Below are 12,231 nucleotides of genomic sequence, written 5' to 3'. Positions count from 1 at the left end.
GACACATTGTGAGCTTGTAGATAGGATATTTTCAAAATATTTTTAATTTGAAAACTTCAAACAATCTCCATGATGAGTAGGTCTACTTTCTACTTTTGGTAGCCTGCTACTAAGAAGTAAAATTAAGTCAATTTTGAATTCTGGACTTTTACTTGTAACAGACTATTTATACACTGCTGCAGTATTTATACTTTTACTTATAAGTAAAAACTGTGAGTACTTTTTCCACCACTGGTTACATGCAATAGGATCATCATGATAATATGGTCATAAATAATAACCATAATAGTCCCTTCTGATTGGCTGTGTAGCTCCGCTCCATTGAACCAATGGGAGCTGAGCTACATGTGGGATGGATTTCCTGTGTGCGGGTCACGTCACGTGACTAAATACAAGCGGTATGGTGTGTCTGTGTCAACATCGCTGGCTGGCTGACTTCTCGACTGCTCCCTCTCCTGATCCTCATCTGGGACATTTAGTACTCGTGCTTCTAGTTCTACCTATATAACACTTTCTATGAGGAGGTAAGTGGAGTGAAATAACTGTTACTTTTACAGCTTGTTTTGTTAGATCTCAGTTCGAGCCGCTCCCGTTATGTTGTGTTGTTCAGTTCTTGAGTTCCAAGTTAGCCTCATTTTCTTTCTTACTCTGAGCTGAGTCATGAGCTCAATAACGTTATTCGATATCTTATTATCTTATCAGGTAGAAGTGACATTGTTTTGAAACACCCAATACTGTGTGTGTGTGTGTGTGTGTGTGTGTGTGTGTGTGTGTGTGTGTGTGTGCGCGCGTGCACCCACTGCACACAAAATGAAGTGGAAACCGAGCTACACTTCCTAACCATCTGTCCATTGTACCAAAACATCAGAGACACATACTTCCCACAGATTACAACCACACACGGAGATTTTTAAAACATGACCAATGACAAAAAACTACAACAATGTGCAAACACAGCAGCAAGATTCGTGAGTTGCTGTGATAGGAGAAGGATATCAAACGGAACACAACCACCCTAAAGACTAATCATTGTGTATATTCCTGCACTATACCTGCATCCAGTGATCTTGGTACAATATAGAAATTGATCTATTGAAGATTCTGATGTTCAAATGTACATATTTTTTGTTTTGATTGTATTGTTGTATTGTGCTTTCTGCTTTGGCAATGTAAACGTATGTTTTCTCATGCCAATAAAGCCCATTGGGGGTGTGTGTGTGTGTGTGTGTGTGTGTGTGTGTGTGTGTGTGTGTGTGTGTGTGTGTGTGTGTGTGTGTGTGTGTGTGTGTGTGTGTGTGTGTGTGTGTGTGTGTGTGTGTGTGTGTGTGTGTGTGTGTGTGTGGTAATTAGTGTCAAACCAAGTCTTCCTCTTTCAAGTTCACTGTCAGCTTGAGGCAGACACACACAGTTTATACATTTCCTGTATTTCTGGTATGGCTTTACTTATTTAGTTTTTATTATTTGACTCTTTGGCAATGGAAACATGTTTTTCCCATGTCGAGACGACTCAGACGAGGCCCCCTCCTCGACATGATGCACACAGCATCTAACAAAGGGACCTTAGAGTGGTTGTATATTTATGTACTATTTATATTAGTATTAGTATATTTACAGTACCTAGTCCCTCCACGCGCAGGATGGCCCGCCCGGTACCCGCCGGATGGCCCGACCAGTACCGGCAGAGTAGTTCTGGAGAAGCGGATTGTGTGTCCCTGGTTTTTCCCTAATGGGACTGATCGAGGGTAGCTACTGGGACGTAAGTCGGGACTTGATCACCCCGGCTGGGTCACCCGAGTGAGGGGTATGATGTTGGAAGACGCGAAACCGATGACCTTGGAATACATCACTGAGGATACGTCCCAGTTGCATCCTAGCAATGTTTTTTGGTTCATATATTTTTTATTGTAATTATTTACTGTTTTCTCATTTTACAAAATTGAGGAGGTCAAAACCCAAGAATAGTTTGCTTCTATTCTTGTATATAATGTGACATAGCATCAACAAAGCATCTTGGTTCTTGATTTCGATGAATTGAGTATGAAGGAGAAGGACCCCAATGGAAACAAGCATACTTGAGTTTTAATCTCAATCTCTGAACTTTCCTGTGCCTTTTTTTTTCTCTGCAAACTGTTAATACTGTTAAGAATTCAATCAATCAATCAATCCATCTCTTACAGGACACCACGGTCAATGCGTCTGCTGCGGTGTGTTGTTTCCTACGATGTACGTGACCAGTCTTATCAGCCGATGATGATAAGCGGGCTCCTCTCCTGACCACCATGTCCTCAGAGAACCAGGCCGGGCAGCCCAGCATGGATTACTCCTCCTGGGATCTGCGCCTCCAGGTAGGGATGGGACCATAAAGGCTCATACATACTCCAGTGATAATGAGTCGAGGTCGCGTATATCTAGTGTGCGTCTGAGCATAGACATGGTAACGCCCCGCCTGCCTCTGATTGGCCTACCGACACTGCCCGTCTTCACTGTCCTCCGAGACGTGAGGTTACTCCGTGGTGGGAAAATAATTCAAGAGAATGACAGCTTGGCACGCGCGACAGAATGCAGCCTTGTAACTAACTTGTACGTTTTATTTTTGTAGAAATATTGTTTATGCCGTTTTCTTTGATTGTATAATTGATTGAACACGTGCGTTGTACTATGATTTGATTTGGGTGTGTACTTCTAAACAAAGTGTTAGTGTTGATTATCGTGTATTAATCTAATTATAGTAAACTAATACTATATTATACTAAAAAGGATAAAGGTGAAGGAAAAAGTACAATCATTTTTCATGTTTACACATACAAATAAATTACACAATAATCAACACAAACACTTTATTTAGTACACACGGCGTACATGTTCAATCAATTATTCCATCAAAGCAAACGGCATAAACAATATTAGTTTGCCTCTTCTACAAAAATAAAACGTACAAGTTACAGGCAGTTCTCTTGTATCATACCAATGCCGTACTTGTATTATTTTCCACCACCTCACATCAGAGATCAGACTATCCAGCATAGCTATATCCACCTCAGTGGACAGTCAAGACGGGCAGTGTCGGTAGGCCAATCAGAGGCAGGCGGGGCGTTGCCATGTCTATGCTCAGACGCACACTAGATTATACGCGTCGCGGACAGTGATGTCCTTAAGCATTGATCCCACCTCCCTCTGGTTCACGTGCGCAACCCCATGTGAACGGGGGGATAGCCCAAGAGTGAAAGGGGAGATGTCGGTCAGTAAAACCAGAGAGATGTGTCAGGGTGAGTGGTGATCAGCAATTCATGTCAAACTGGAGTATGAATAATTTAATTGTTCGACAATTCTGACTGAGTTGCTGTTTCCACTAGGCAATGTGTCTATATTATAGACAACAGGGCAACATATAGACTCTATATGTTGCCCTGTTTATTGTCTATAGCTTGTTTTGCTTTTGGTATTTTTAGTATTATTTTCTTCGCTTACCGAGTGTGTAATCTCTCAAGACAGATTCAGACTTCGGAGCTCCTGTTACAACGTGTAGGAAAGTTATGATTAGGAATGAAAACAAAGACACGTGGGACCCAATGGGCCTCATAATTGTAGCGCAGAGATTTAAATTTAGGATGAATTAGCTTTTTGTTGAGCTGCAAAAGAGTGCATTTGATTTGGTTTGTTTTTATTTCACTCTACACAAATCGGACGGCGAACGTCCCCCCCTCGAATGGGGATGCAGGGGGTTCTAATAATATTGATTATTGCGATAATATCGTTAATCGCAAATTATTTTTTGCTACAATAATCGTGACATGTAATTTTCATAACGTCCCATCTCTACCTCCTCCAGGTCATCGGCCTGGGCTTCGTCTTTTACACGGCCGTGTTCGTGGCCTCTCACCTGGTGTCGGTGGCCCTCTGCCAGACCTACCGCTCCCTCCTGGCCCGGGAGAAGGTGTTCTGGAACCTGGCGGCCACGCGGGCCGCCTTCGGCGTCCAGAGCGTGGTGGCCGGCCTGCGGGCGCTCACTGAGGACTCGGCGGTGTCCCGGGACAGGGTGAGGGGTCAGGAGGACTGGTCGTGGTTCAACCTCCTCACCGCCACAGGCTTCTTTATGTTCGAGAACGTGGCGCTGCACATGTCCAGCGTGGCATTCCGGTCGTTCGACCTCCCACTGGCCGTGCACCATTTCTTCGCACTGTCGGGGTTCGCGGGCGCGGTGGTTTGGGACTCGCTGGGCCACTTCCTGCCCATGGTCACCCTGCTGCTGGAGATGAGCACGCCGTTCACGTGCGTCTCCTGGATGTTACTGAAGGTATTACTAGACCAGCTGTGCTTCCTGTTGAGGGAAAACACACTTCTCTTTTTCCTCACTGATTCCCTCTGTTTGCTTTATCCACACAGATCTTGCACAACATTTCTCTCTCTCTCTCTCTCATATTGTATTTAACCCATTAAGACCTCAGGTAGATTCTACAAATGTCTTCTAAATCTGAAAAACGTATGTCAAGACCCCCAAATATATTTGGCCGCCGAGCCCAATCTCAAAATATTTGAGGCAAAGATTTGAGTTAAATGTTTGCTCTTTAAAAATAAATAAATTCAAAGATTTGCACATCAAAAATGGCAAATCTACAAGTGTGGGGCACGAAATGATACGCTATGAACTTGTACAGTATATCTATTTTTGAATAGCCAACCAATGTGCGGTCTCTCTCTCTCTCTCTCACTCTCTCTCTCTCTCTCTCTTTCTTTCTAAGAGAACATTGATAACATTGCACCTGAACTCGCTGGGTTATTAGAATTTTTGCTTTGAGTGAACAAGAATCTTTTGTTCGTTAATCGTTGAGTTGAGTGAATTTATCTTCAGCATTCCAGGACAGTCAATATATGCAGCGAGGCAGACGGTTATTGCTTACTGGCCAGGTCTTATCTTGTGACCTCATGTAACCCCTCTCTTTTTAAATTCCCACTACAAAAAGTGCCAGAGTTACAGTAGATAATCCTGTAGCGAATAATCCCTGGGCAGGTTGTTTAAACTAAACCCATTCTGGGGGGGAAATAATAAGAAAACCCTTTAACAGAAAAGAGCACAGCAGTGCCAAAATGTAGGTGGTATGGTTGCAATTGCATTTGGTTTTCAAGTTTGAACCTTGCTCTCCTATTTATAAATACCACAGGCCGGTTGTGTGATCATCTCACATTTACAAGCGTGCATTGTGGCTTTCCAAGGCATTGTCACTAACATAACCACCATTTTAAGAACTACTGTAGATTTAGAGTCAATGGGATACAACGGCAGTGACAACACACAAAAGTGTGTGATGCGAGTAGTAATTTATTGATTAACGACTACATTTCAATTCCTCTTCTTTGTTAGTTTGTTACACATGTTGCACCTTTTATGGTTTTTAGCCCATAAGCTCGGCCGCTCATACTTGGAAAGAGGAAGGTGCATAAAGAAGTTGGAGCCATAATGTTTCTGTTCCCCCTCCTGCATTTAGCTCAGAGATACACCCCAGAAAACATAGTTAACCTTAGAACAGTTGATCTACCAATTATAGCTAAATCTATCGTTTCAGCATGGACATTGCAATGTTTCCTGCTATACATGTGCAATAGTTAGCCCGCCCTATGTCAATACCAATAATGTCATAATGGAGCTTAAACACATAATTTGTGATGAAATAATAATAATATGTATTTAACAACATTCTGTGAAAATTGCTGATTCTGAAAGCTCACAATGCGTTTCGATGCATTGCTCATGGATGTGCTATTTTCGGCATAGAGATTTAAAAGGAGGGGACTATGAGGTTGAAGTGGTCAAATATATTGCAAATCTTTTTTTTTTCAACACGGTCGTTGCGTGTCTCTGTCCCCTTTGCAGGCGGGCTGGGCCCAGAGCCTGTTCTGGAGGGCCAACCAGTGGGTGATGATCCACATGTTCCACTGTCGCATGGTGCTCACCTACTTCATGTGGTGGGTGACCTGGTGCCACTGGGACGAGATCAACGTCCATGTGTCTCTGCCCCAGCGCCTGCTGTTCTTCAGTGGCCTGGCCCTCCTCACTGTGCTCATCAACCCGCTGTGGACGCACAAGAAGACCATGCAGCTCCTCAACCCGGTCGACTGGAACTTCGGCAACAAGCCGGCGCCGCAGAACGGGCCCGCCGGGGAGGTGGAGCACAAGGCCCATGCTGACTGAACTGAACGCTGCTGCCATGTTGATTCGTGGTGGGGGCGCGGGTATGTTCACTGGGTCAACGACGGAACTGTCCTGCTTTTTTACTTACTTTTGTTTTCTTATTGGATGTGTAAAGGGGTTTCGGGTGGTTAGAGTGGTTTTAAAGACATTTCTGATTACAGATTGAGACTGACATTATGCATAGGTCACTAATATCTAGTGAATAATTCTGTCTTTTTTTTTTATCCCACGATTTTTGTAACCCATTGTTTTCCACCCAGTGTCAATTGTCTGGTCTAGTGTAATGCAGGGCGCTACACTCCCTCTGCCAACCTGGGGAGAGCAACGTACTGACCTCATGTTTCTTCCGTTAGCCTTTCACAGGCCGTTTTAATTTGTCTTCGTTCTAGTGTTAGAGCCCACAGAGCCCGTCAGTCTGTGAGAGCTATGCTAACAACATTCGCTCAGTAGCTCTCCAGCGTACCCCCATAGATCAATTTGAATCGAATTGAAACCTTTATTTCAGGGGAATCCAATTGAGACCAGGGTCTCTTTTTCAATGGCGCCCTGTATACAAACAGGAACATTTACAGCAATGATTTTACATACATGACATGGACACACAGTACAACAAATATAATACACAAGCACATACACACAGAAACAACCTTGTAACCAAATGTTACAGAAAGCAGGTGCATATGCCTTCATCTAGTGTGAGGTCAGTTAATGCAGCCGACCTCGTCGAAGCCACCGCAGATGCAGTCAATGGGAAATGGGAAGCATTTGACCCATTTTGTCAATGGGATGCAGTCAATGGGTGGGAAAGAAAACGAGTCGCCACAATAATTGTAACCTGTCATTTTCATATTGTCCCATCCCAATGTAACATCTTTGTTTTTTTAGCAGGGAGCAGTGACTGAATGGAACTAGTTTAGCGTCTTGGCTGGTAGCAGAGAGGTGTAACTTGCAACGGGCGGTGGCTGCTTTGGCAGTGCTCTCGGGGAGTAGTGCTGCACTTATTAACGTTCCACAGCCTGTGTTGGGTCATTCGTTCACAGTAATTAAAGCATCGGAACATGAGGCCCCAGTTCTTTTTTAATCATACGAGCAAAACGCAAATCTTGTCCTTTTAACGCGGGGGGGGGGGGGGGGGGGTGCTCAAAAGGTAGATTGCAATCTACCAGTAGAAATACAAATATATATCATTTAAATATAAAAAAAAGATTTGAATTCTCGTAAATGTATTTATCGATTTTGACATTCATTTAACACCAGCGCTGCTATTTTCAGCAATGAGATAATATTGTTTTGGGTGGGTAGATTTTGTTGAGCTGGTTATTTTGAAAGTAGCTCTCAAGTAAAAAAAAGCCTGGGCACCCCTGCCTTCACGTCGTCTTGTCAAAATCGACCTGTAGTGTGCCGCGTATAAGTGTGAGCGGGAGCTCTGCAGTTATGGAGTAATAACAGACATGTGGTCCGTGTAAGAGTGCAGCCAATTAGCCCATGCTCCTTGCACAACAAACGCACTCTTTTCATCACCAGTCAGGTGGGACAGAATGACAGGCTTAGTTTAAAGAGGAAGTCACGAGTGTTTGCCAATTGGACAATTTAATCAGTTCAATCTCGGATCACGTTGGGAGATCGTTACTGTTACTCCAGTGTGGACCCATTTTCATCAGAAAGGAGCATGTCTGACATGGAACATTGTTGCTGCTGATGAACAGTCCGGTTGCAAAGGGCTGGAGAGGTTCTGGTAAATTTACCATGGGAAGTTACGCTTGGGAATTTTAGGGATTTTGACCAATTCTTATTTGCAAAAGCTGTATAACAGGAAACGTATATTTAGCCTCCACCGTCCTCCAAATCCCACCAACAAATTGTCTGCCTCTGAGCACAGCTGGTCACTGTTTGGTTCAAAATGAAGTCGTTTTTTACACTTCTGATCCACTGTTTGAGAAACGGTGCCCTAGACTGTACATATGACAAGGTGCAGTTGGTACATGCAGACAGTACTGTGCGACCTCCACATTTCACATGGAAAGTTCAGACTTTGTATATTCACAGAATTTTGTAACCATACAAATCAAATCCATTGATTTCCAGGCTGTCTCACTTTGTAAGACTCTCTTCCCCATTTTTTTATTTCGTATTTACAGTATGACGACTGTTCAGTAGCTAGCTGCCCGTTGCTCCTAATTGTTAGGAGGATGGGTTCAAGGAACAAATGCACCAATGATACGTTCCCTTCCATAAAGATCGAGCACTATTCTCTGACCTTCTCATTTCCAAATAATAGAATACAAATAACATCCTTTAAAGGCTTAAGTTCTGCTGAAACCTTGATTTATTTCCCCCCCCCCCTTTTTTTTCTTTGTTTGTCTACTTTTGTCACATGCTTTATTGACACGAGTGCTGTTTCCTTGTTGTGTACAATGGTCTCATTGTATAAGATAATCTGGCAATGTGGTTTGATATTGTCTATTGTAATACTGTTTTGGGCTGTGATGGACACATCGTAATCTTATTTGAGGAGTGGAATAATTGCAATTGTTTTAAGTACATTTATTGATCGATACTGACATGGATATGGATATTATAAAACATTTGTCCGCCTTAATCTACACACTTCAGTGGGTGGGTTAGGATGAGTTTTTAAACCGTGTGGCATGTTCATTACATGTTAATATGCTCTAAACCCTTTTAATCTAATAGGCCTATATGGTACTACCTACCTTTCAGTATTAATGTGTCAGAATCTCCCAGACACCATGCAAAGGCATCTTAAAACTGGGTCCCTCTGCTGGTATGTGACGGGACGTATGAACATTTTCTAAATAATTTTTGATAATTCTTTTGTTCTGATTTTTGGATATTGCATTGTACATGTGTACATGTACTCAGTCACTTCTATACAAAACATATTCACCACTTACGTTCAGCAACATTTCCATTAACTTCTACAAAAAATAAATTAGTTTACATGCTGTTACATTTCAGTTACATTGTGTGGTTAACTGTAGAAATGACTACAAGGCCTTGTTTAGGGACTGTATATGCGACTACTGTAAGTTCTTTACGATAACTAAAACATGTTTGCTTTTGAAAATGCATTCATTTGAGATAAAATTTGACCAAATAAAATGTGTTTTCTTCCATTAGTAAAGCATCCGGGTTAAAAGAAGAATGTGTCTTGTTTCAATGTGTAGATGTTTCTGCAAATCTGCCTCCTTGCAATAACAACCTTATTTCGGTCCATGAATTGAATGCAGTGGAGTGTCTGGCCTCTGGGTGGCAGGATTGGACAGGACAGACCAGCTGCCCTTTGAACAGACCAACTTTGGGAGCTGCGTCATCACTGATATTTAAAAGTAATAAAGTAGCATTCACATCACAATTTATCTAGTGGTACAGTGAAGTGATATTTACTTATATGTGAATAAGAACGCTTAAAATTATACTTCTGGTTATTATTAATGTATTGGAATGGGTTTATTTCTTTGCAAACAAGTCAATGTAAGAAATTATGAAAATCAGCAAATCTTACAATCTCACAGCATATCACTTCATGCCACACTGAGCTTGTACATCTGCTTTTTTTTTTACATTTTTGAAAAATCCTAAAAGAGTGAGAACTACAGATTGAGAAGGCATTTGTAGGCCTCAGGTCTTAACGGGTTAAAGATGAATTGTGCTTAGACCAGGGGTGGGCAACTTTTACGATGGAGAGGGCCACTATAGTTCCACACTCACTCCAGAGGGCCACTATAGTTCCACACTCACTCCAGAGGGCCACTTAGCCGCAATTTGCAACTCTAGATTTTATAATGGGATGAATCTAGAGTTGCAATACCCTCCATTGACTCCCCACTCATCATTTTGCGTTTGCGATCTGCTCGTCTTAAACGACGTTAAACTCACCAACATTGCAGCTGTAGTCCAAGCTTGAATTATTCTCTCAATCTGCCGAGCTTGTTTTTCATAAAAATCCCCCGTAGACATGTTATGAGCTACTTTCTGTCAAGAAATTCTGTGCAAGTGATTCTTTTTGCACATAATGCAGGAGGCAGCAGCGCGACCCCTTAATACAAACGAGCGCTTCCAAACTCCAACATTTCTTCTTCTTGACAGAAAGTAGCTCATAACATGTCTACGGGGGATTTTTATGAAAAACAAGCTCTGCAGATTGAAAGAGAATAATTCAAGCTTGGACTACAGCTGCAATGTTGGTGAGTTTAATGTCGTTTAAGACAAGCAGATCGCAAACGCAAAATGATGAGTGGGGAGTCAATGGAGGGTATTGCAACTCTAGATTCATCCCATTATAAAAAAATCTAGAGTTGCAAATTGCGGCTAATAGTTCCAGGGCCACTATAGTTCCACACTCACTCCAGAGGGCCACTATAGTTCCACACTCACTCCAGAGGGCCACTATAGTTCCACACTCACTCCAGAGGGCCACTATAGTTCCACACTCACTCCAGAGGGCCACTATAGTTCCACACTCACTCCAGAGGGCCACTATAGTTCCACCCTCACTCCAGAGGGCCACTACAGTTCCACACTCACTCCAGAGGGCCACTACAGTTCCACACTCACTCCAGAGGGCCACTACAGTTCCACACTCACTCCAGAGGGCCACTACAGCTCCACACTCACTCCTGAGGGCCACTATAGCTCCACACTCACTCCAGAGGGCCACTATAGTTCCACACTCACTCCAGAGGGCTACTATAGTTCCACACTCACTCCAGAGGGCCACATTGCATATTACTGTCGTAGCAAAAATAGCTTTTTTTTAGCTTGTAGATTGGCTACTTTTGCTATATTTTAATTGAAATTCTGAATAATATTTTGCTATTTTTGAATTGGAATCCTGAAAAGTAAGGTTTTTATTTAATTTCAAATGCATTTAGTTATACTTATGTTAACTTTATGAACTAAATACAAATACACTGCATTGGACATAGACAATAACATTTTACTCGTCATTCAGCTACTGATATAGAAGTAATTCAAGTGGGTCATGTTTGCATGTTTGGAATTGTAACAGCAATAATATAATATATCAATATTCTAATATTAACATGCGAGTTGCCCATGTATGTATGGCATAGAGCCTTGGCTTAGACCAGGCTTTCCCAAACTGTGGTGCGTGGCGCGCCATTCCCTTGTTGTCCAACATCACCCTAGGGCTAGGGCATGCAGGAACTTCTCGAAGGCCACGATTCAGGCCTTGACCGCCACTGTGCCCTTCAGTTTTGCATCCTGGCTGCACCTCAAAACATGACCCTGAGGTCACAGTGGTGTTCGTCGTTGATGCCCGCCCCTGTTTATTGTATCGTTTGCACCTCCACATCGCTCCGGGTCAATACGCTTGTCTTGTTGAGATTGTGAACTCTAAACGGCCCTGGCGTCTCCACTCCACATCACCATCTCCAACTCCAAATGAGTCAAGTGACTCTGATTAATCCACTGAGTGTGCATGGACATCTGTTCAGACTCCTGTTCAGACTGTTCAGACAGTCTTTGACTCCTTTCTAGTTAGTTACTTACTTACTTTATTGAAGCAATTGTTTTATTCATTGGTTACAAACAATATTGGAAAACACATGGATAGAACATTAAAAGGTGCAATACATTAAAATATGTACAATACACAACACAAAAGCCCTTGACTCATAAAATAATCAAATAAGTATTGACTAGTTTTTAAACCAAATGTTTTCAAAAACATTTAGTGGAGTAAAAGTACTGTACACTATTTGCCTCTGTAGTGGGATAGAAGGAAAAGTATAGGAAATTGGAAATATTCAAGTAAAATACAAGAAGTACCTCAAAATTGTACTTAAGTACAGTAGTTTATAGTTACTTAAGGGCCACTCTAGAGCCACTGGCCACAGCAGCACAGCTGTTTTCAAGGGGGGGAGCCACCTCACAAGGTCACGTGGGACTGATTGGAACGCATGTACTTCATCCTACGGGAGAAGACTTTGGGAAACGTGACGGACAGCTCCCGCAGCCAATCAAATGGTCGAATCCGAGAGGTCCACCAATGAGCCGCT

The 12,231-nt window shown here is 42.5% G+C and overlaps 1 protein-coding gene across 1 annotated transcript; it reads left to right on the top strand.

Moving 5' to 3' along the window:
• Positions 1 to 395: 395 nt before the first annotated feature.
• On the top strand, positions 396 to 9,335 carry cln8 (CLN8 transmembrane ER and ERGIC protein). The gene is made up of 4 exons (XM_079528220.1): positions 396 to 524; positions 2,178 to 2,345; positions 3,830 to 4,294; positions 5,870 to 9,335. The coding sequence occupies exons 2-4, from the start codon at positions 2,280 to 2,282 to the stop codon at positions 6,185 to 6,187; spliced, it is 849 nt and encodes a 282-aa protein (XP_079384346.1). The 5' UTR covers positions 396 to 524; positions 2,178 to 2,279; the 3' UTR covers positions 6,188 to 9,335.
• Positions 9,336 to 12,231: the final 2,896 nt, after the last annotated feature.

Source organism: Electrona antarctica, assembly GCF_951216825.1.
Source record: "Electrona antarctica genome assembly, chromosome: 18".
Lineage (NCBI taxonomy): Eukaryota > Metazoa > Chordata > Actinopteri > Myctophiformes > Myctophidae > Electrona > Electrona antarctica.
This window is presented reverse-complemented; position numbering and strand designations above follow the sequence as displayed.